Genomic DNA, 25,336 nt, shown 5'->3' on the forward strand with positions numbered 1-25,336 from the left:
TCCAACCAAACTTTTATTGGGGTTTTATTGCAATCTACTTTCGGCAAGAAGGGGAAAGTAACCATAAGAACTCCAATCAGATTTTATTCAACAAAGCAGTTTTTCATGAATGCTTAAGGTCAGTGTATAGTCAGCTCAGATTCCAGTATCAACTTGAGTACCTCATTATGGAAATTTATGCCAGAATGACAACAGTAAGGCATTGCAAGATTCTAAATCATCTAAGATTAAACCATATTTTACATATAATTTTTAGGACAGTATACTAATACTCTACAATAAATAAGGATTTTAAAAAATGTGTTGCTTAGCCCTTGTTGAACTAAATTCAATTATTAGCTTATTCTTTAAGTACTCCAGTTAATAAAGGTTTGATTGTACTCCAAGAACTGTGACTTTTCCAAAGATAAAAAAATTAGTTCTTATTTGTTATGACAAAAATTAAGCTTAAAAGCACATTCACACTTGTCCTTAAAAGCATGTTTACATCATATATGAGATAACTTCTCATGCCTGGAGATATGGTTTATATGGCAAAAAGTCATATGCAAAGAATGACTAGAGGGCAATCCTCCCAGCTCCATGTCCTCCAAAAAGCCACACTTGGCCTCAGTGTAAAAGTTATATTTTATTGCCATGCTACAAAATGTATGAAGTTGGCACTGATAGGGAGAAACAGAGAACAAAGGGTGGGAAGGGATAGAGGGCAAAAGATGTTGTTACATATACAACAAGGTTTAATCAACAGTGGTAAATTTTGCCAATATTAAAAATGCAAACCAAAATTTAAAATGCTGATATGAAACAGCATTAATATACAATTTATGCATAGTACAGTATCACTTATGTCTTTTATTAGAGAAATATGGAATGTTTATAAAAGAAATTAACCATAGGGGATAAAATTCCTATTTCATATACAATTTGGCAATGGTAGTCCCACTGTTAGACAATTTTTATAAAAGAAAAAATTAAAAATCTAACAAGCTACCTTTATACAAAGTTGCTATATTTATGCCTTTACGTAGGAAAAAAACATTTATAATGCAAATTAGGACATACAATAATCTTACAGTATTATACAATGTAATGAAAATAAAAAACGTAACACAAAATTTTTCCTTTATAAAATGTATATTTTGCATTTACTAATGCAAATGTGGCACACCGGTGACTACTGTACTATTAATACCAGTCCGTTTCCATGCTACTATTATTGTCCAATTGTCATAGAACTGTAATTGTATTGATGCTACAAAAGAATTGTGTTATACCAAAAAATGAGGAAGTAGGAATGGGGAATAGGGGTGTAAAGAACAGGATAGATAGGGTGCTGGTTTGGGCAGAGTATACTGTGGTATGTCATAAAATATCTGTTAGTTTTTCAAGCCAAAAACATTTTCTATACATTCTGTAATTTTGTACCAATGCCTTTATTCAAATTTGGCAAACATCAAGGAAAAGGTAATTAGTACCGTATACCTCACATATCAGAAATATGAACAAGATGCCAATACATCAGTTACTTCTGAATGTTGTCTCTGATGGTATGTCTATTTCAAGGAGATATATACATATATATGTATATACATATACATATATATATATTTATACACACACACTACACATTGCACAAAACACTTGGGCATTATGGGTTAGGAACAGCACAGTGGGGAGTGGGAAGTACTTTTTAGCTTGTTAAAACCTTTACCTTGAGGCAAAAATATGGTGGCACATTATTGGGAAATTATGAAAACATAAGGCCCCTGTCCCATTTTTAATAGAACATTATTGAGGTACATTTTTATATGTTGTGCCACAGATTTTTTTGAGGAGGGGAGGAATAAACAAAGACTAGCTTGACTTATAACATTGAACTGTGGGGTCAACATTAGTATCTATAAAAAACAAAGATTGCTTGGCAAATTTTCATAAGTCCCAAATGTGATCTATTCTGGATATACTGGGAAGTGAAAAGCTTTTTGCTGAGTCTTCAAGAGTAAAGTGCATATCTCATCACTCCACAGCAGCAGTAAATAAAAGGAACTATTTGCCAATCTTCCTGGAGGGAGGGAAGGCACCATATTTTCAGTTTTAAAGGAAGATGAAACTGGGAAGTAAAAGACATGACAAAAAAACACAGGTAATACCCATATCAGTTTCCAACCTCTGATCTGGGATAAAAAGCTGTTATCACCTGTATGGATAAAAGAGGACTCTATTGGGGGGAAAGCATATGAACGATGATTCTATTTCCAAAACCAAAAAGTGGGATCCCATGGTCTACCAACGGAAACAGAGTATCTAAAATTAGGTCTGTCTCAGAAAATCTGAAACATATGGCCACAATTATATCCCAATAAAATATCTCATTCTAAAATGCACCTAGTAACAGGTACATTCTTCCAGGACAGAGCTTAATGCCCATGACTAGACTACGGCAAAGGACAAGTAGTGTTCTACATTACTTTTTATTAAATAGGAACACAGGTGATTTCCAGAGACATCTAGAAATAAACACCAGTTGTATACATCTTCCTAATACTCATAGTATCTAAAATCAAATTCTTAGCAGACAAATTGGTCCCATTTTCATTTTTAAAGCACACAGTATTTAAAGCATAACCTGCAATGATTATATTGGAGCTACCTAAAATACATAAAAACTAATTAGAATCTGGAAGGAAAATGAAAATAATGAGGAAAAAAAGAAAATAAAGTATCCAACCTCCAAAATGAATCAATAGGTCAGCCCTTTCATTTGGAGGTTCTGTCTTGACTGCTTGTTTTGGAGAAAACCACCATGTACTGGTTCCATCATAATTCTTATTCCACATTACAAAAAACCATCACATAAATTTGGCACGATTAGCAATCTACTCAGAAGAAAGCATAAATGGAACAATATATTAAAAATGGAAACTGCACACCTCTACCACTGCTCTCTTTTTAGAGAACAGGGAACACTTTATTAAGCACCAAGTTCACAGAAAAAAAGAAGAAGAAAATTCTGCTATGCACATAAACCAATGGCACTGAAAATAATAAAGACGCCTTTAATAATTTATTTTCTTTATAATGGTCCCACTCTATTATTCTGCTAATCCATCCACTGTCCTATAATTATTTACTCATCAGGTTGGGTGCTCTATGACTGAAACCTTTTCATGCTCAATTAACCTTAGTTACATCTGGCAGAGAGATCCAAATCATGATCTCAAACTTCCTCCTATTTAGAGAAAACAGGAACCTAGCCTTTCCACTGTACCGTTCCTTGTCTTCTCTAGCGTTTGAGAAACTGGAACACTCTTGATTTTCCAAGAGTTAAGGATTCATGGACTCTCTTCAGTTTATATAAACTTCAATTCATTCTAAATCCTAAATTATGACACAATCTCATTGCTCTAAGACTTCCACTGTACCTGCTATGCTGGCAACACTCCTAACATTCTAATGGAATCAAGGGATAACCGAAGCTCCAGCCACGAGTGAAAGGAGAGCAGAGCTGAGGAGCACTACTGTGGGCAAAATATAATTGCAGCCGCGTGATGAGGGAATCACTGTTAAAGTGCTGGGGAGGGTGCCCACAGAGAGAACACAGTACCTTTAGGGAACTTTGCGTGTTAAAAGTAGCTTCCTTTTTTTCCTCGGCTGTTCAAGAGATCACCTATGGACACAAGTGAAGTTTCAAATTGAGCGAATGTTTTCATCAACTTGAAAAGTAAACAGCATATAAATAAATACTGGACAAGGGCAACCCTGTTATAGAATAACAGTAAGTTCCAAATGAACCTTCAAAACCACAATTTGACAAAAATGCAAACGAAAAGACAACGAACATGTAATCCAATTTCAAAACTATATACAAACTCGAACATTTTAAATGGAAAAAAAGACATTAAGCAACAAAATAAGACATCCCGAACACCAAAGGAAAAAACTGAAGGTAAATGGCAACCTAATGGCACAAATGCCTCCAGAAAACAATGTCACTGTTCATAATCTACAGGAGAGAAACTTGCAGATCGTGGTTCAGATTTCCAAATGTTTTTGGGTAAAGTGACCTGAGACTGATTTCTTGAGTCTAGTGTAATTCTGATTAAGATATCTGGGCATGCCCTTCAAATGACATCATGAGATGAGTAAACAGAAAATCTTGTCTCCTTCCTGCCTTTCAACACACCAAGAGCAAACCATATTCCCAGGCGCATGACTCTTCCTAGTAACGCAGAAGGCAAAGGAACTGACTGGTATATAAGGAGGTGTGGTACTTCTATTTCCTTTACATGTTTTGGCTCAAGTCAAAAAGCCTACAATTAATGAAATACAGGATTCCTCATGCTGGAGGCCATATACCATGAATAGTGAATCTACAAATATTACTTTCAACGCCTAGAGTTATCTGTTAGCAATGCACGTTATCAAGAGGCTTTATAAAATGTTTTAAATGCCAACCATGACTTAGACATGAATGATATGCGTAAGTCCAGACTACTGATAAAAATCAACCAGCATGTCACTCGCTTCAACTCTCATTTTAAATAGGCACTGTGAAAATGGGAATGCTGCTGTACAGTAATGAATAGTACATACTGAAATTAGTGTTCTTTAATGAGTACCTGCTCTACATTAATTCCCTTTAGTTAAAGAAGCACAGGAAATATTCAGAAAAAAAATCTTATCAGTCTATAAAAGGAGTTAGTGTTTAGAAATGACAATGAAGCACTTGCATCTTCATTGGTTAAAACTTCACAAAGGTGCAAACAATGTACCGCTTTCCAGGCTCACATGGGCAGGTCAGTACTATTATGTCTAGTCTTCCTAGATGTACCATCGTCTCGCGGCAGCGCTTTCTGCAAATTTGACATAGCAGCAGTTCTCTCGATGTCTATCACAGCATACAGCTCTGTGCGCCTGGTAGGGGTTTGCGGAAGGGGAGTGGTAGGCGTTTTTGGAGTCTGAGGGTTGTCAGAGTCACTGCCGCCTTCCAAGTCCACCTGTATGTAATTGAGCTGCCTGTGTTCTAAACTGGGGCGTCTGATATCAAAGTTAAAGACTGTCGGCGTACAGTCCCGACGCCTCGAATATTCTATTTTGTGAGCACTTGCCGGCACTGTTACATTCTCTGTATTTACATAGTTATGCATTGGATCTAGATTATTATGGTAGCCATTTAGAGATGGGGTCTTTGGTCCTAAATTGTCATCTTCATCCCTACTAAGCTTGCGGGCTTCCCAAACAGGAGGCAAAGATGGTAAATTTTCATAGTTTAATAATGCAGTTCTTCTCTGAGCTGAGTTGTTGATATTCTGGGTATCTGAGGTACTGCTGGATGTCAGACGACCTCTCCTGACCCCTGAGGCACTAGGAATAGATAACCCATTTATATTTTCATACACCAGCTTGTTAACAGAGGGCACATCTCTTCGCTCGTCACTGTCATATCCAGTGTCCCATTCTGTGCTATTGGCACCACTTCCGCTGACTTGGTCTCTTCCAAGTTGCTCCAGTTTCTCTTTTTCCATTAACTGCTTTTGAACAGGGGTTGGTCCTAAGACAAATTTGACTCCTTCGGGTTCAAGAAGAATCTGAGGGTCCCTGTCCTCAACACGACTTGGTTCTTCTTTTGGTGTGTTGCTTTCAGCATTCGAAATCCTCGCCTCCAATGGGACATGCACACTTGTGCGGTTTTTCCGCTCTTCTTGCACTCCTGTAGTGTTGACATAGGTATGTACCTAAAGCAAAACAGAAGAGTGGACAATAACCAATAAAAGGCTGACCATATCTGTTAAATTTTATCGATTAACTGTCCCTCTCCTTCAAAGCTTTTGTCTTTGTTTTTCACTAATAAAAAGGTGGGGAGAGAGGAGGAATGTGGAAACACTTTCTTCACTTGATAAAAGAATAAATAACTCCGGGGTGCCTGAGTGGCTCAGTCAGTTAACCACCTGCCTTCAGCTCAGGTCATGATGTCAGGGTCCTGGGGCTGAACCCCAAGTCAGGCTCGCTGCTCAGAGTGGAGAGTCTGCTTCTCCCTCTCTGTTTCAAATAAATACATAAAAATCTAAGAAAAACAAAAACAAAAACAGAATAACTACTCTAAAATAACACATAACGTTGTACTTGATATATGAAAAGCATTCTGTCAAAAAAAAGTCAGGAACAATTGGGATTGTCATTTTGATGTTTTTTAGAAATTCTCATAATGTATTGAAACATAATTTAGAAATAAGGAATAACAGGGACGCCTAGGTGGCTCAGTGGGTTAAAGCCTCTGCCTTCAGCTCAGGTCATGATCCCAGGGTCCTGGGATCGAGCCCCACATCGGGCTCTCTGCTCAGTGGGGAGCCTGCTTCCTCCCCTCTCTCTGCCTACTTGTGATCTCTCTCTCTGTCAAATAAATAAATAAAATCTTAAAAAAAAAAAAAGAAATAAGGAATAACAAGCATTAAAAAAAAGAGACAAATTTATCATGATTTGCAGATAATGTGACCAAATAAAGAGATAAACCCTGCCAGATTTAATAAGAGTTCTATAAAATGCATTGGTATAAAATAAATGCAACCTACTAAGAAATCATCACTATTTAGAAAAGGCCAACGGTATTTTGGGGGAACAATATAAAATGTTTGTGGAAGACTAGGGGCACCTGGGTGGCTCAGTCTGTTAAGTATTGACTCTTGATTTTGGCTCAGGTCATGATCTCAGGGTCATGGGATTGAGCACTGTGTTGGGTTTCTGGCTTGGCGGGGTGGGGGGGGAGGGAGGGGGGGCAGGTTAGAGGTGAAGCACGGTTGCGGGGGGTGGGGGGTCTGCTTCGGATTCTCTCCTTCTCCCTCTGTCCCTCCCTCCATGCTCACAAGCATGCACGTGTGCACGCGCTCTCTCAAATAAATAAATCTTTAAAAAAAAAAAAAGTTTGGAAGACTATTCATAAAATTTGAAATAATTCAAAAAATGCAAAAACTGAGGGAAGTGTAATTATAGTAACTAAGAATTCATTTACTATGTAAAGAACACAGAGAAACAGATTTTAAAACAGTAAAAATTTCCTAATGATATGTGACATTTGGTTTACGAGAGATAAGAATAACTAATTAACATACAGACGATGTTCAACCAAATACTTCACTCCTCAAATGAAAAACAGAATAGTTAGAAACATTAAAGAGCCTCATACAAACATTGGCAACGAAAGCTACCTTGCTGCTAGTAGCGCACTGATATAAAAAGCAGTACAAATTCCAGTTCCATTGGAGGTTATTGTAACCGGAACTGACCATTAGTTCTATCCGTCCTTCCCTACACATGCATCTCTCCTGTGAGTCCACAGGCTGCTGTGATGCTATGTCTTCCTCCATACCTGTACGTATTTGGCGTATGTTAGAAAATATATGCTGTTTCCTCTGATTCTACACTACAAAAGTCATAAACAGTGAAAGCTAAAATTCAGACTGAAATTTCCACGCATCAGCGCAGCAATGCTTTAACTCCACCCAGTCTGTCATCCCATTAGACAGTAGCGCACGCTTACTTGCTCCTCAGCCACAAGCAAAGGATGTGTAGATTCTTCACCCACGGAAGGCAGCCGTGCACTCCCCACGGAAGGATGTCTGCTTGACGGATGGGAAGAAGCATCTCCGAATGAGGGATATCGGGGATATCCATTCGGTAAATTCTGAGCAGCAAACCCTGGAGCTGAGGTTTTGTTTATTGGTTTAAGAAGAAAAGCAGGATATGGGGGGGAAGACAGAGATAAAAGTGAATGAGAATGGAATCTAAGCTGAGAAAATTAAGCAAGGTGTTTCTGGTAAGACGCAACAGAAACCAGAGCACAAACAACATCCTCCTTCCATTCCAACTTTCCATTCACATTTTAGATAATATAGAACTTTTAATATTTTCCTACTTAAAATACTAAAAATATTTATAATTATAGCTCTAGCAGCTTAAAAAAAAGAACGGACAACCATTACACTTATCTTAGCCAATGGTGATTTCTAAGGCGTTATAGATTAAATATCCATAATTCAAAGTTTATGAATGTCTATTATTCAAAATACAAGAGGGAAAACTAGTACTGACTTGTAGGTGTTCGAGGTGTTCTGGGGACTTCCAATTCTGTCTGATGATTATTCCTTTCGACAACTGGCTCTTCCACCACATTTATACTATTATTTTGCATAATTTCTTGCAACATGTTAAATAATTCTTCTGCACGGGCACACTTAAAGGCAAAGATTCCTATAAATATAAAAGAGAAGGGGAAAATGGTAGCTGTAGCTTTAAAAAAAATACAGGAACACCTGTCAAAGAACAGAACTGTAAAGTAAGCATTCTATGCACTGACAGGAAGAAGGGTCTTTTAATCAAATGTCTGATAAATTAATGATAGTCTCTGTTTCAAAACATAAACCCAAAAGGAAATTCACAGAATAATTTTCCTATATCCAAAACAAGGCAGACAAAAACAAGATTTGAACACTTCCTTTGGTCTGCTTTTTAACAGCAGGGGGCACCCAAGTCACCATTACCAAGGTGATCCTTCACCATTTGTCTGTGCCTCACTCCATGGTTTACAATCCTTACCTTGTTTAATTATTACAAGAGTTCTGTCAAGTAGGGATCAGCATTCCTTTCTGACAGACAAGAAATCTGATGTTCTACAGAGATCATGTAACTTGTGCAAGGCCTATCATGCAGCAGGCCACAAAAAACCCAAACCATGTTCAGTCTGACTCTAAAGTTTAGGTTCTTTCCCCACGAAGTTGTAACAATAAAGATACATAGTCAATTTACTGGAGCTAATCAACTACTGAAAATCTTAAATAATATGAGTCAAAATTCTGGACATAGAGAATGTGCTGAGTAAATGCCTGATAAATGAAGTCATGGTTTACGGCATCTCTTTTCTTAACAATCCACTTAGGGGATTTTTTTTTCTATCAGGAAAAAAGTAAAGTATTAATTTAAACATTGTAAATAGAATAACTGAAAGAATAATTTTCAAATGTGATACTGTTTGGAGAAGAAAAAAAATTAAAGGCTCCACCGACCTTGTCCAGTCTGACACCTTCGGCCACTTTCAAAAGAAAAGAGATTTGAATCATAGCCATAGCGCCGCAGGCAGAGGTAGTGCCATTTTACCGAGTCACGTTTCCGAGTATATAAAATCAGTTCTGTGTCTGTCAGTTCCATTATGCCAGAACCTAACTCATTCCCATCATCATCCACATTAATGACCTAAAAAAGAAAATTTAATTAGTACCACCCTAATGTTCCCGCTGGACAGTCATACATGTATTTCGCCAGTCTGTCAGTAAAAGGCACTGTCGCTGACTGGTTCAGTTATTTGCTCCTTTGTTAATCCATCCACCAGCCAACGTGTGTGTAGCGCATGGGCTATGCAGCAGTGTAAGTCCTGGTACCACCCACAAGAAGCTCACATGCCCAGTGAGTGCATCAGACACACAAACATGAAGTCAACAACACAAGGCTGTATGTGAGCAACTGACAAATGGGTGCAACCAAGGCTGCAAAAGGCAGGAAGTGTGGCCTAGGGTGGCTGGAGATGCCTTCACATGAGAGGAGGAGGGACTTGGGCTGGGCCTCAGGAGAGAACTGGTGGGTCAGGGGTTGTGGGGCATATCCTGAAGGTGCAGTGCTACAGCAGACATGAAAAAAGTATGTTTCCGAGAGACCAAGACAAGACCGGCACAGAGTTCACGGAAGGGCAGGCCTCGCACTGCTGAGTTTAGGAATCGGTAACACTTTGAGAGAACAGTCTGTATTTCTGGGATTGGCAGAGTGCTTTCCAAGTATTTTCCCATTTAATCCTCAAAACAACCCTAAACTGCAGGTATTATTTTCTCCACTGTACAAAACTGGAACAAACACACAGTGATAAGGTAACCTGCCCAAGTCACAAACCTACAAAGCAGCAGGGTTTCGACTTGCACATGGGACTGTGTGATCCAGAGGCCATGATGTGTAACAACCTGAGGTCAGACTATGAGAGACACTAAATGGCTGTGGAGAGGTAAGAAATGGAGCATCTGGGCTCTAGGTAACAGAACACCAGAAGTTTTAGAATGATGAAAGAGGATGATTAATATGATGTCAACTGTAAGATGGATCACAAAGGTGACTGACTCAAGGCAGAGTTCAGCTAAGAAACTATCCAGGCATGAAGCAATGACTGGGAGGTGGTGACCAGACTGAAGAGGCACCTATAAAATGGCATTAAAAAAAAAATTTACTAGAACTGTATGGCTCTAAATTGGATGGAGAGGACGAAAGGGAGAGTAAAAGAGGATTCCACACTGTCAGTAAGAACATATTGTCATCATTTGTTAAAACAAGAAAAGGCAGAGTGGACACAAAGAGAAAAAGAAGAGTCTAGAGATAAAAGTGAGGAAGTAAGATATATTATGTGGAGAAAAAGAATATCCGACTAGGCAGAGAGATAGAACTCAACCAGTTTTACTAACCTTAAACTTGTTCCGATGGTTATCTGGGACAGTGTCTTTATCTGGACAGCTACAACAGCTACCCATGGCTTCTTCAGAAGACCATGTGAGCACTACACGAAAGATAATTTGGAAAAAGTTATTAAATGTAGGATACAAAAATCACAAAACAGAAAAAGACTTTAGAAATCATCTAATACAAGACCTGCATTATCCTGATGAGGAAATTTAAGCCCAAGATGGTACAAGGCTGAGCTAGATTTCACACACTCAGCTGGTAAACTCTGCTCAGTGACAAGGAAAATAATTTTGTGAGGCAGTCTTCATAGAAATCTCAAATTTCCAGTTTAATTTGCAAAGGTCTGCCTATTTTTAAATTATCTTAAAAAAATTAGGGTTTCATCTCATATGGAACCCTATTTAAATAAAGTCATTCGTGGAATTAATCCTTAATGGTTTATCAGAAATTTCATGTCCCTCTTTTAATAAATTTCCAAAGGGATGTTGGACTTCAAGGTTGGAAGGTATTTTGATTCTTATTACTCATGCAGTATATCCTTCATGTACCTCACCAGGCAGAAGTTGATTGGTAAATAAGACACACAAAAAAATTTGGAATAGTTCATTAAGAGAGAAAACCCAACAATCAAGGAGTAACTCAACGTAGAAAGTATCAGCAAAACTGATAGAGCGTGTCTGTCTAATCCTTCTTTCCCACACAAGGTTAGAGATAATAGATTATAAGTGACATTAAGTGTTCAGGAAAACACCAAATGAACAAAGAAAAAATTTAAAACATCACTTAAAAAAAGGGAAGAATCAGAACGAACATGACAATATTTGGAAAGGGGAAGGGAAGGAAGCACAAGAAGCTATTAGATTAAAAAAAAAACACAAATCTGATAAAACCAGCTTAAAATTCTTCAAGGGCTCTTCACTACCTTTAGGAAAAAATTTGAAGCTCGTCAACATGACATGAGGTTCTTTATAATCTCATCCCCGGCTACAGATCTAGTCTGAGCTCTGTCTCTGTTTCAAGCCCTCCCAAGTCACATTCAACAGTCCCCCAGAGCAACTTGTCTTCCCATGTCCTTCCACACTGCTCCTTTCCCTTCTCAAGACCCAACTGCGCAGTTCCTTCACAGAGCCTCCTCTGATTCCAAGCCACTGGGAGAGTCATACTTCTTGCATAGCCCCCAAGGCACCCTTGGCTTCCCAGTATCACAGCATTCTTCACATTGCTTCCTTAGTAGAAATTGTGACAGATCATCTGTTTACTTAACTCTCGCTCCTACTCCACCACAAGCTCCTTCCCAAAACTAATTTGCATTTCCCACGCCTAACATGTTACCTAGCACATAGCAGCACTCTACGTCTCTTGTGAGCTGGCTGGACTGAACTGTACTAAACAAAGGTAAAGGATGCTGGCAGGTGTGAGTATTAAGCAGATGAAAAAGTGTACTGGTACACAAACCAAAAGAAGTAAAATAGTAAATTAATTAAGACTCATATGTGGCAGCTTACTCTAAGTAATACGCCAGCGAATAACCAGGCACAAAGATGATTAAGTCACAGTATGTACCTCTGAAGAGTCATGAATTTAAAGGGAGAGACAGACATGTAAACAGATAACGCATTATGATTAAACATTGTATGAGAATATGAGAAGGGTCCTGTGGGCACAGAAAAGGGAGCAAGTAACTTTCTGGGTTAGCGGGGCGGGAAGCACCATCTGAGCTGGTATTTAAAAAGGTGAACAGAAAATAGTTATTTTCTTGGCATAAAATAGACACAAGTACTTGAGATAGATAAGGGTACAAAGAAGGCAAAGACAAAAGTCATGGCAGATCATGAAAGGCAGCACCGCATTCAGAAAAAAGGGAGGTGTCTAAGATGACTGGAGTACAGGGTCGGCTGTAACACAAGTATGGCCAAACCACAGAAAGGGTCCTGAACAATGAGATGGGGGTCTGGGACTCCAGGTAACTGGAAGCTAGATGGCATCCAGTGTCTTCCCGATCAAATGAACATTACTCTCTCACGGCATTTATCACATTCTATTATAATGTTTATCTGTCTCAACATTCACATCACTGTGATCTCCCTGAAGATAGGAACCTTATCTTCTGAATTTTCAAGGGCACTAAGAACATCACCTGACATAGCCGTGTCTTAACGTGGCCCACAGGGTTTAATTTAAAAAAATTAATACAGGCATATCTTGGAGATATTGCAGGTTTGCTTCCAGACTGTGGCAAAAAAGCAAGTGTCACAATAAAGTGAGTCAAATCAAGATCAAGTTTTTGGTTCCCTGATGCCTATAAAAGTTACGTTTGCATTATATCGCAGTCTATTCGTGTGCAAGAGCAGTATGTCTAACAACACAATATATGTACCTTCATTAAAAAATACTTCACTACTAAAAATGCTAACCATTTGGGTGCCTGGGGTGGCTCAGTCGTTAAGTGGTTGCCTTCACTTCAGGTCATGATCCCAGGGTCCTGAGATCAAGCCCCACATCGGGCTCCCTGCTCACCGGGAAGCCTGCTTCTCTCTCTCCCACTCCCCCTGCTTGTGTTCCCTCTCTCGCTGAAATAAATAAAATCTTAAAAAAAAAAATAAAAATAAAAATGCTAACCATCATCTAAGCTTTCAGGAATTCATTATCCCTGATCCCAGTTCATCATAACAAATATAATAATAATGAAAAAATACGGTGAGAATTACCAAAATGTGACACAGAGACCCCAAGTGAGGAAATGCTATTGGAAAAATGGCGTTGACAAACTTGCTCAAAGCAGGGTTGCCACAAACCTTCCATTTGTAAAAATCACAGTATCTGCAAAGCACAATAAAGCCAATTCAGCTCAACAATGATTAATGAAAAGTCTAAGTGCAACAGAACCAGGAATGCCTGAAACTGCTTAATAAATTATGGGATGAGAAAGAGGCAAAAGATTACTAAAAACATTTTTTTTAAGTAGAGGGAAAAATGATGGAAACAAAGTCTTCTTCTTGAAATTACACATCCATCCTCACCACTGACCCGCTCCTGAACATGAAGCGCTAAGAGATCACTCCAGTGCAGCTTCTGCCACAAAAGGTAACGCCTCAAAGGAATGTTTTTGGTTTTGTTTAAGATTTTTTTTTAAATTTATTTATTTGACAGATAGAGATCACAAGTAGGCAGAGAGGCAGGCAGAGACAGAGAAAGGAGGAAGTAGGCTCCCTGCTGAGCAGAGAGCCTGATGCGGGGCTCCATCCCAGGTCCTGGGATCATGACCTCAGCTGAAGGCAGAGGCTTTAACCCACTGAGCCACCCAGATGCCCCTCGAAGGAATGTTTTTAAGCTATTTCTTCAAAGGAGTAGAAAAATCATTCTTTTTGTTTTGTTTTGTTTTGTTTTGTTTTGGTTTTAAAGGATTTCTTTTAAATTACTTTTTAAGTCATCTCTATACCCAACTTGGGGCTCAAACTCACAGCCCCGAGATCAAGAGCCACACACTCTACCGACTGAGCTGGCCAGGGACCCCTAAAGAATCATTCTTTGACTTGCCACCTTCATGGGCTACCTGTCAAGGCAGCACCTCCCATGCTGTCAAGGGTATGCAGGTGGTGGTACAACCTACTTGAAAACTCTATCCACACGGAATGTTCCAATTCAGCTCAACAATGATTAATGAAAAGCCTAACATGTGACCTAAAAGCCTTGTATGCCATACTAAGGAGGATGGATTTGCTCCCACATGTGATGGAAAGCCAGCGAAGAATCCAAACCAGGAAAGTGAGGTGCTTAGGACTTCATTTTAAATACATCTACCTGCAGAATAAATTTAGGTGGCAGTTCAGTTCAGAGAAGAAAAACCAGTTGGAAAATACTGAAAAATGAAATATGCTACAGACCTAAAATCAGAGCAGCAATACTGGGAATAAAGACAAAAGAAGATGAATTTTCAAAATATTTGGGGAGACCAGTGAGCAGTATGGATCAGGTGGCAAGGCAGACAGGAAGGAAGAGGCAGTTTCCAGAGTGGCAGGTGATGGGCGCTGGTTCTACTCCCTGAGACAGAAAACACCATGCTGGTCTGCAAGTGCAAGTGATGGTGGTTAGCTCAGCTTGAGACAAGTAGAGATTCTAGAGAACAACCAAATGGAGATATGCAATAGAGAGTTAAATACATGAGTGTGGATTTGAGGAAGGAGGTAAAATATTGATACACATGTGGTATTTGAAGCCATAAAACAGAACACACTGCCCAAGGACAGTACAAGGAGGGGTGTAGAGTTCAAATTCTAGGGAATTTCAATTCCAATTCTTGGAAACGTGGAAGTACTAGAGGAGACAGAGGAAGTAAAGGAGGAAAAAAGAATCAGAATAATACCAACTGAAAAAAGAAAGTGTCGAGAAGGAGGGTTCGATTCAGAACCTTCTGATAGAGGCAGAAACCAAACTGAAGTGAACAAATGGAAGATAAGGAGGAAGTAGCCCCCCCCCCCCCCCCGAGAATGGAAACTGCTCTTTCAAGAACAGGTTCAAAAAGCAAAGGGCAGAATGCTTTGGTGTAGACAGACGTGGTTTCAAAAGAAAATACGTTGCTTGAGTTATTTGTTTTCAGATGACATAGACTGATGCAGGTTTGTGATCAATAGATCAAGATAGGTTAAAATTTTTAGGAAAAAAAAAAAAAAAACAAAGGAAAAAGATGTGCTACATGATAGATCAAGACTGGAGATTGGAGGGGAGACTGGAGAAGAGTTGCAGGAGAAGTCTGCCCCTAGAAGTAGGAATGCCTTGTCCTCTGAGGAGAGAGGGAAGACAGTAAGGATGGGTGGAACACAGCAGAGAAGCTAAGTAGGTAATACCTATCATCCTAAATGTCCTTTGTGCAAAAGAAGGCAAGCCTGCAGCATGAGGGACCTGGGGAGGACGGGAGGATTACTCACAGAGGGGCTGCCCGAGAAAGGTAGCAGGATGATTAAGCAGGCTGCCCAGAGAGCTCAGCGGAGGCTGGAAAGGAAGATTCGCTGCTTTTACAGCAGCACTCAGCAGTTCAGACGGCACACTGTTCAAGTGACCCGGGGTCAGAGGGTAAGAGGACAAGGAAATTAAAGGATACTGGCAATAATGGGGGCCTGAAGTGATAGATCAACCAGGTCTGGTCAGGATAGAAGTAAAGGAAGAGGCCTTGATGAAATGGACAAAAAAATGGAGGCAAAAAGGAACAGGAAGCCTCACTAAGGCTGAAGAACAGCCTTAGTAGGAGTGAGAGCCTGACACAGCTGGAAGACAAAGAGACTTGAATGCGGAGTCTCATCTGCATCTCTGAGTCCTCCTCCTGAACCACAAACTCTGAGGCAAGGGGAAAGGCAACATACTAGATATTCTGCATTAATGACCACCAGATTCATATTTGGAGACCACATCTGAGTTGTGCAAGACCTAATAATGTACACTAATACTGTGAACACTTGATGAGAAACCATACGGCCTCACCATCTTGCCCAACCAAATTTATAACTCAGCAAAAACGTAACTATGCTCTCTCAAGAAAGCAACACGGGAAAGTAACCAAGGGTACGTTCAAGGACAAAAGGTAGCTACTGTTTGGGAAGATCAACACTGCAGCAACCTGGCTATTTTAAATTGGTAAACACTGCCTTAGTTTAATTAAAGCCATCTGTCCTTATTCGTTGGAGGTGACAGCAAGTCAGGAGGCAACACTGACTGCATTCAAGAAAACATAACAAAACAAAACCTAAAATCTCTTGTTTAAAAGAATATAATGGGAACTTAAATTTTTTTCTTTTTTTTTCCCCAAAGGTAAACCTCAACTTACCTAGATCTGGCCATTAATACTCTTAGCCTCTTCTGCAGCATCAGGAGTTTAATCATACTTCAAAATACCATGTTTTCTTTGTTTGCTGACTTAACCTAGGAACAGAAAAAAGTCAAGAACTTATTTCTTTTTAAAACAATGATTTCCTTATGAGACTTCTGGTAGCACTGTTAGTTCAATTAATCTATTTCAATAACCCCCAAAGTATAAAATTCTGATTCATATTAGATTTCTTTTTAAAATGAAAATGACATGTACAAGTTATCATTCACACAGTCAAGTAAAAATGCTATAGTCTAAGTTCTAGAATGTTTGGGTATCAGAACCTTTAGAAGCGGCTGACTCTGGCTTCTCCACTATAGCTACGACACTGGACAAATCACTTCTCTCTATACTTAGTCTCCTCAGCCATACAATGAGAGGACAGACCAAACCACCTCTGAAGTTCCTTTCCAGCTAATTTCACCCAGTGGTAGACTAATTCTCCACCTCCAGTCACTTTTCTTTTTTTTTTTTTCTTATTTATTTATTTATTTATTTGACAGAGAGAGAGGTAGGTCACAGAAGGCAGGCAGAGAGCGGGGGAAGCAGGCTCCCCGCCAAGCAGAGAGCCCGATGCGGGCCCGATCCCAGGAGCTTGAGATCATGACCCCAGGAGCCCGAGATCATGACCCCAGCTGAAGTCAGAGGCCCAACCCATGGAGCCACCCAGGCGCCCTCCAGTCACTTTCCTTAAACTTCACCATCACTCCTCCCAAGACTGATTTTAGAATCCACCCACCATACCTAATCTAGAAGAGCCCTCCAGAACCAAATCAGGAGTCAGGCATCAGGACACAGTCGATATGAACAAGCATGCCACGCAGTCACAGGATAATGATACGCCTTATAGCAATAAATTACAATCTAGAGTTTCAAGAGATTTCAATAAACTTTTGGGAAATTTCTGGTCAATCTATTCCTTTTTTACAACACAGAAGAAATCAAACTCAAGCACGGGTGCTAACATTTACTGAATAACTATACTGTATCAGGCATTACGGGTTTTGCTAATAGTCTCATTTTAATCTACATATTGACTAGAGTTAACAAACGACTGGTATCCAAAAAGAACATTTTAAAATCATGAACCCACATGCAAACAAAATTTTCAACTCTGGACTTCAAACCTATATACAAAATAAACAGACTGGCCAGGTGCTTGCTTGGGCCACCCATAAGCTGCAACGATACCCTACGTTAGAAGGGGAAGCAACCCAGGGCCTCTGCCTCAGAACACCCTGTTTTTCTCTAGAAGCTTAATATATATTATCTTATATGACTATAATTATATGATTATGCTTTGTCTTCAGCTTGTAAAATTATCTAGCTGATTAGCTAAACAGAAATCAATTCTCTTTTTTGAATACATATTGTTTGTTCACCTCTCTCTTCTGGGAGATATCAGACAGCCAATTAACTCAGGAAGATCTCTCTTCCTCTTTTTTAATCATTCCATTTATAAGCATCTCACAACTCCCATCTTGAAATAAGTTTTATCATAGTAAATATGATTAAAAGAAGGGAGAGTGATCCTTCCATAACCATAAATCAAGGAAAAGTCTTAAGTCTTGAAGTGAAACATATTAAAGAATCTGTGTACCAACCTACACAGCTCTTAAAAATACTAAAAAGCATCCAACAAAATCTCTGAAAATTTATTCTGTTCCACCTTTAGACTTTTTCTTTTCTTAATATTCTTTAAGTAAAAGACACATAACATAAAATTTACCTCCCTACCTATTTTTAAGTGCACAGCTCAGTCCTATTAAGTATATTCAATAGTGTTGTGTGACCACTTTCCAGAACTACTTCCTCTTACAAAATGGAAGCTCTGTACCCATTAAACAGCTCATTTCCCCTTCCAGCTAATCCTGGCAACCACTATTCTACTTTTTCTTTTAATGAGTTTGACTACTCTAGGCACCTCATATAAATGAGATCATAACAGCTTTATCTTTTTGTGCTTCTCTTAACTTCATTCACTAGGCATAATGTCCTTGAAGTTCATCTATGTGGTAACAGATGTTAGAATCTCCTCTTAAGAGGAGCCTGGGTGGCTCAGACCTTAAGCATCTGCCTTCGGCTCAGGTCATGATTCCAGTGTCCTGGGATCAAGCCCCACATCAGGCTCCCCGCTCAGCAGGAAGCCTGCTTCTCCCTCTCCCACTCCCCCTGCTTGTGTTCCCTCTCTCACACACTCTGTCAAATAAATAAATAAAATCTTAAAATAAAAATTAAAAAAAAAAAAGAATTTCCTCTTAAAGGCTGAACAATATTCCACTTACACACACACATTTTGCTTATCCATTCATGTACTTATGGGACATTTAGCCACCTTTTGGCTACTGTGAATAATGATATAGCTATGAACATGAATGTACAAGTATCTCTTTGAGACCATGCTTTCAATTCTCTTGAATACAGACCCAGGAGTAATACTGCTGACCACCTGGTGATTCTGCTTTTTTTTTTTTTTCTGAGCAATTGCCATGCTATTTTCCACAGCACCTGCACCATTTACTTTCCCATGAGCAGTGCACATGAGTTCCAATTTCTCCACATTCTCACTAACATGTTTTCTGTTTTTGTTTGTTGGTATTAGCCATCATAATGGGTGTGATGCGGTATCTCAATGTAGTTTTGATTTGCATTTCCCTAAATAATTAATGATCTTGGGCATCTTTCCATGTGCTTATTAATCATTCATGTATCTTCTTTGGAGAAATGTCTATTCAAGTCCTTGACCTATTTTTTAGTTGGAATGTTCTTGAGTTTTGGACTTTTAGAAGTTCTCTATATATTCTGGATATTAATCCTTTATCAAATATATGATTCACAAGTATTTTCTCCCATTCTGTGGGTTGCCATTTTAGTCTGCTGAATAGTATTTTTTGATATACAAAAATTTTTATTTTTCGTGAAGTCCAATTTGTCTATTTTTACTTTTGCTTCCTTTGCTTCTGGTGTCATACCCAAGAAAGCACTGCCAAATCCAGTGTCAAGAAGCTTTTGTTTAATGTTTTCTTTTAAGAACTGTACTGTTTTATGAATTATATTTAGGTCTTTGATCCATTTTGAGTTAATTTTTACGTGTGGTGTTAGGTGAGTGTTCAAGCTCATTCTTTCACATATGGATATCCAGTTTCCCCAGAACCATCTGTTGAAAAGATTGTCCTTTCACCATTGAATGGTATTGGCACTTTTGTCAAACTTTAGTTGACATAAATATGAAAGTTTGTTTCTGGATTCCCTATTCTATTCCATTGGTCTTGTAAGTCTATCTTTATGCCAGTACCATACTGTTTCTATTACTGTAGCTCTATAGTAAGTTTGAAACTTGGAAGTGTGAGTCATCCAGTTCTGCTACTCCTTTTAAAAAATGTTTTGGCTGGGGCGCCTGGGTGGCTCAGTGGGTTAAAGCCTCTGCCTTCGGCTCGGGTCGTGATCCCAGGGTCCTGGGATCAAGCCCCCCATCGGGCTCTCTGCTCAGCGGGGAGCCTGCTTCCCTTCCTCTCTCTGCCTGCCTCTCTGCCTACCTGTGATCTCTGTCTGTCAAATAAATAAATAAAATCTTAAAAAAAAAATGTTTTGGCTATGTGGGGTCCCTTGAGATTCTATATAAATTTTAGGATGGGTTTTTCTATTTTTGAAAAAAATATCATTGGAATTTCGGTAGGGATTGCACTGAGTCTGCAGATCTCTTTGAATAGCATTGACATTTTTAACAATATTACATCCTCTAACCCATGAACATGGGGTGTGTTTAGTTATGTATTCTTTAATTTCTTTCAGCAATGTTTTGTAGATTTTATTGTACAAGTCTTTTACTCCTTAACTTAATTCCTAAGTATTTTATTCTTTTTCTTTTGTGTGTGGAATCTTTCAATACATATAAGATCACATCATCTGCAAACAGATAATTTTACTTCTTCCTTTCCAATGTGGATGCCTTCTAGTCCTCTTTCTTGCCTAACTACTCTTGCTAGAACTTTCGGTACTATGTTGAATAAAAGTAATGAATGTTGGCATCCATGCCTTGTTCCAATCTAGAGGAAAACCTTTCAGTCTTTCATTACTGAGTCTGATCACTGTGGGTTTTTCATAGGTGGCTTTTATTATGTTGAGGCAGTTTCCTTCTATTCCTTGTTTTTTTAATGTATCTATGGTGAAAAACTATTGAATTTTGTCAAATGCCTTTTCTGCATCAAATGAGATGATCATGTGGGGTTTGTTTCTTTCATTTCATGAATGTGGTATATTACATTGACTGACTTTTCTATGCTGTACCACTCCTGCATTCCAAGAATAAATCCCACTTTGCCATGGTATATTATCTTTTTAATATGTGACTCAATTTGGTTTGCTGGTATTTTGTTGAGAATGTTTACATCAATGTTCGTAAGAGATATGGGGGGGGCGGGGTGTGCATCTGGCTGGCTCACTTGGGTGGAGCATGTGACTCTTGATCTCAGGGTGTAAGTTTGAGCCTTACACTGGGTATAGAGATTACTTAAAAATAGAATCTTAAAACCAAAGAGAGAAAGTCAATTATCATATGGCTTCGTTTACTTGTGGAGCATAAGGAATAACACGGAGGACATTGGGAGATGGAGAGAAGGGAGTTGGGGGAAATTGGAGGGGGAGACGAATCATGAGAGACTGTGGACTCTGAGAAACAAACTGAGGGTTTTGGAGGGGAGGGAGGAGGGGGGTTGGGTGAGCCTGGTGGTGGGTATTATGGAGGGCACGTATTGCATGGAGCACTGGGTGTGGTGCATGAACAATGAGTTCTGGAACACGGAAAAGAATTAAAAAAAAATTTTTTTTAATTAAAAAAATAAAATCCTTTAAAAAGGGGGGGGATATTGGTTTATATTTTTCTTATAGTGTTTTTGTCTGGCGTTGGCATCAGGATAATGCTGGCCTCACAGAATGAATTAAGGGGTGCTCCCTCTTCTTTAGTTTTTTTTTTAAAGTTTGAGAAGAGCTGATACTAATTCTTTAAATGTTTGGTGGAATTCACCAGTGAAACCAGTCCTTTTCTAGTCAGGATATTTTTAATTACTGATTCAATCTCCTTACTAGTTACAGGTCTATTCAGATTTTCTATTTTTTTGTGATTCAGCCATGGTAGGTTTTGCTTCTAAGAATTTGTCCACTTCCTCAATGTTATCTAATTTGTTAGTAAAAACTGTTCATAGCACTCTCTTATAATCCTTTTTATTTTGGTAGAATCTGTAATGATAAGAAATGAAAATGGGGAGAGGTTTTCATTTCTTATTTTAGTAATTCAAGTCTTGTCTCTTTTTTTAAATTAGTCTATCTAGCTAAACATTTGCCAACTTTGTTGATCTTTTTAAAGAATCAGCTTTTTTATTTCTATTTTCTATATCATCTATCTCTGCTCTAGACTTTATTATTTCCTTCCTTCTGCTAGTTTTAGTTTTAGTTTGTCTTCTTTTTCTAGTTCCTTAAGTTATAAAGTTAGCTTGTTAACTTGAGGTCTTTCTTATTTTTTTAATGTATTAAGCATTTATAGTTGCAAATTTCCCCAAGTACTACTTTCTCTGGGTCCCATTAGTTTTGGCATATTGTGTTTTACTTTCATTTATCTCTAATTTTTTACACTTTTATCTATTTATTTGAGAGACAAAGAGTGAAAAGAAAGCACCAGAGGGGTACCTGGGTGGCTCAGTGTGCTAAGCCTCTGCCTTTGGCTCAGGTCATGATCTCAGGGTCCTGGGATCGAGCCCCGCATCGGGCTCTCTGCTCATCAGGGAGCCTGCTTCCCACCCATACCCTGCCTGCCTCTCTGCCTACTTGTGATCTCTGTCCATCAAATAAATAAATAAAATCTTAAAACAAAACAAAAAAAAAAGATAAAATCTTTAAAAAGCAGGGGGGAGGATCAGAAGGAGAAGCAGACTCCCCATGGAGCAGAGAGCCTGATGTGGGACTCAATCCTAGAACTCTAGGATCATGACCTGAGCCAAAGGGAGATGCTCAACTGACTGAGCCACCCATCTGTTCGACCTATAACCCTTTTAAATCTGAAGTCTACCTCATCTGATATTAGTATAGCCACTCGTACCCTCTTTTGGTTATTATTTGCATGTAATATATTCTTCCACCATTTTACTTTCAATCTATTTGTCTTTGGATCTCAAGTGAGTCTTGTGTAGATAGCATATCATAAGATCATGTGTTTTTATCCATTCTGCCAATCTGTGTTTTAACTGGAGAGCTTAGTGCATTTGCAATTAATTACCGATAAGGAGTGACTTCTGTCATTTTGCTCTTTGTTTACTATATGCCTTAAGCTTTTTGTCCCTCATTTCCTATACTACTGTCTTCTTTTGTGTTTACCTGGTTGTTTTATAGTGAAATGTTTAAGTTCCTTTCTGATTTTCTTTTTTGTGTATATTCTATAGCTCTTTTCTTTGCAGTTACCATGGGGATTAGATTTCACATCCTAAAGTTATAACAGTCCAATGTGAATTTATCCCAGCTTAACATCAATAACCTCTACTCCTTTACAGCTCCATCTTCACTCCTTTCAGTTACTGATGACCCAAACCTACTTTATATACTGTGCGTCCAAATAGATAAACTAATCATTCTTCTAAATGTGTTAGTCTCTCTCTCTTAAGATTTTATTTATTTATTTGAGAGAAGAAAGAGAGAAAAAGAGAGCACAGTGGTGGGGAGGGAGACAGCAGGCAGAGGGAGAGGGAGAAGCAGACTCCCAGCTGAGCAGGAGCTCAATGTGGGACTTGATCCCAGGACCCTAGGATCATGACCTGAACCAAAGGCAGACACTTAACTGAACCATGTAGGCAACTCTGTATTAGTCTCTTATATAGAAAACAAAAGAATATTCAGCATGTCAGTCTTGTGTCAGGGATTAAAAGACTTTATGGGCTTTTTTTTTTTTTTTAAAGATTTTATTTATTTGATAGAAGACACAGCGAGAGAGGGAACACAAGCAGAGGGAGTGGGAGAGGGAGAAGCAGGCTTCCCACTGAGCAGGGAGCCCAATGTGGGGCTCGATCCCAGGACCCTGGGATCATGATCTGAGCGGAAGGCAGAAGCTTAACGAGCCACCCAGGAGCCCCTATGGGCTTCTTTCTACACAAAAACACATTCTGAGTTCCTAATAACTGATATACCACAGCACTCCTGGAATGAACATAACCTAAATAGGTGTCCTGCATTTGACTCTGAAACATGAATGCTTTAGAGACTATCCATGACTTGTTAACTGTCTTTGGTTTCTTCTCACTAGCAAAAGACTTAGAACCAAAAGGTGATTTGGAGGTAGTGAGAAGAGGAGGTAGCTATAGACACTATATGGAGCTATAATCTTGTTGTAACATGGAAGTTACTTTGTAAAATAGGTGTATCAGATCAACTATGACTCCACACTCAAGAAGAATACAATGATTTTGTCAGGAAAATTATCAAGAAGCTAAAAATTATACTAAATATTGTCTATTAACACCTTATTTTTCTATAGCAAACTGATTTTAAAGTCTTCATTGTACACTAGACATAGATTCACTTGGATTATCTCAATCTATACAACCACTCTATGAAGTAGGTACTATCATTATTTCTATGTTCCAAATGAAGAAACCAAGACTTGAAGAAGTTAAATAGCTTTTCCAAGGTCAATAGCTGATAAGGAGAGCCAAATTAAATCCAAATCTGACTCTAAAGCCTAAGCTCTTATTAATTACTATTTATAAAAAGCTTAAACCAGTGCCTAGTATACAGTAAGCAATTAGTAAATGCTAGCCACTGAAATAGTAACAATAATTTATTTTAAAACGATGTTTCAGATGGCAGTCAGTCAACCATTCTGTGCCTAAATTTCCTCATTTATAAGATTAGAATACCTATTTCACAGAGTTATTGTGAAAACCAAATTCTAGCTCTCAAAACACTAAGAAAAATATATAGTGTTTAAAAAGACAAGGAATTATTATATCACTGCTACAGGTAAAATCCTGTCTCTTGTATTACAAAGGAGCCTTTTCCACTATAAGCATAGAAGCCTAAAACTTAAGCACTATCCTCATAACAAGAGTTACATTAATAAATTTAGTAAAGCCGTCTTAAATTATTCCAATATGATTCTTGCAGAATGACAAGCAAAGAGAACACTGAACTCTATTCATGAGTGTGATTATAAATTTGGTGCTTAGGAAGGTATATTTGCTCTTGCAGTTCACTAGCACTGAGGGTGAATTTGGCTTATACTACAGTAGTTCTGTTCAAATGTAGCCAGGACAGAATATCTATAGTTAGAAGCACAGCAATATAACTCTAAAATTGGGGCACAGCTAACTGCCACATTTAATTACATTAAAACAATCAAGAGAATGACATTTAAAAAACTTGTTCTTTATGTCAATGGTCTGACTAGTTATTGGGACATATTGGTTTCCTGATTATTCTTAACACTGCTAAGGACTTTTTATTCTTTATATTACTCTGACGAAGAGTTAAGAAACAAAAAACAAGCTAAGGGGAGAGATTTCTCAGTATATTTCTGCTAGTCACCAAAACCAGAGCCATTCTGTGAAAAGTAAGGACACCTGCAACATAGTTTCCTTGTTAGCTGAAAACTGAAGTACCACAATCTCACACACACACACACACACACACACACACACACACACACACACAGTACCCAACTATTTTTTAAGCATCTATCTACGAATATGGTTGTATCTGCATATTCTTAAGTCCATACACGGAGATTTTTCTCCCTTTAGGTTTTTTATTTTACTAGCGTCTATGTTGGTGAACTACTTTGCAATTCATAGCCATCTAACCACACCACCCTCCTTCTTAAATTCTTCAAAAAATCGATTACATTACTTACACACTTCATTCAATATCTGGTACTTTATTTTCTGGAAACTCTTTATGTCTAATCTAAATTCCTGGTACTGCAATTTAAACCAGATTCCTCTCATTTCT

The 25,336-nt window shown here is 38.5% G+C and overlaps 1 protein-coding gene across 1 annotated transcript; it reads right to left on the minus strand.

Moving 5' to 3' along the window:
• Positions 1–25,336, minus strand: LOC111142213 (fibroblast growth factor receptor substrate 2). The gene is made up of 7 exons (XM_022495239.1): positions 25,239–25,336; positions 16,307–16,401; positions 10,491–10,582; positions 9,057–9,243; positions 8,086–8,244; positions 7,535–7,698; positions 1–5,735 (listed from the first exon to the last, which is right to left on the minus strand). The coding sequence occupies exons 3-7, from the start codon at positions 10,554–10,556 to the stop codon at positions 4,785–4,787; spliced, it is 1,527 nt and encodes a 508-aa protein (XP_022350947.1). The 5' UTR covers positions 10,557–10,582; positions 16,307–16,401; positions 25,239–25,336; the 3' UTR covers positions 1–4,784.

Source organism: Enhydra lutris, unplaced genomic scaffold (assembly GCF_002288905.1).
Source record: "Enhydra lutris kenyoni isolate GAN:26980312 unplaced genomic scaffold, ASM228890v2 scaffoldscaffold7, whole genome shotgun sequence".
Classification (NCBI taxonomy): Eukaryota; Metazoa; Chordata; class Mammalia; order Carnivora; family Mustelidae; genus Enhydra; species Enhydra lutris.

Bases quoted from the DNA above. Each gene is read 5' to 3' on its own strand.
- LOC111142213 (XM_022495239.1), bottom strand. From the start codon at position 10,556: ATGGGTAGCTGTTGTAGCTGTCCAGATAAAGACACTGTCCCAGATAAC. The intron at 9,244-10,490 runs GTTAGTAAAACT...TTTCTTTTTTAG, and splicing joins ACCATCGGAACAAGTTTAAG to GTCATTAATGTGGATGATGA. The intron at 7,699-8,085 runs GTCAGTACTAGT...ACAAAACCTCAG, and splicing joins AACACCTCGAACACCTACAA to CTCCAGGGTTTGCTGCTCAG.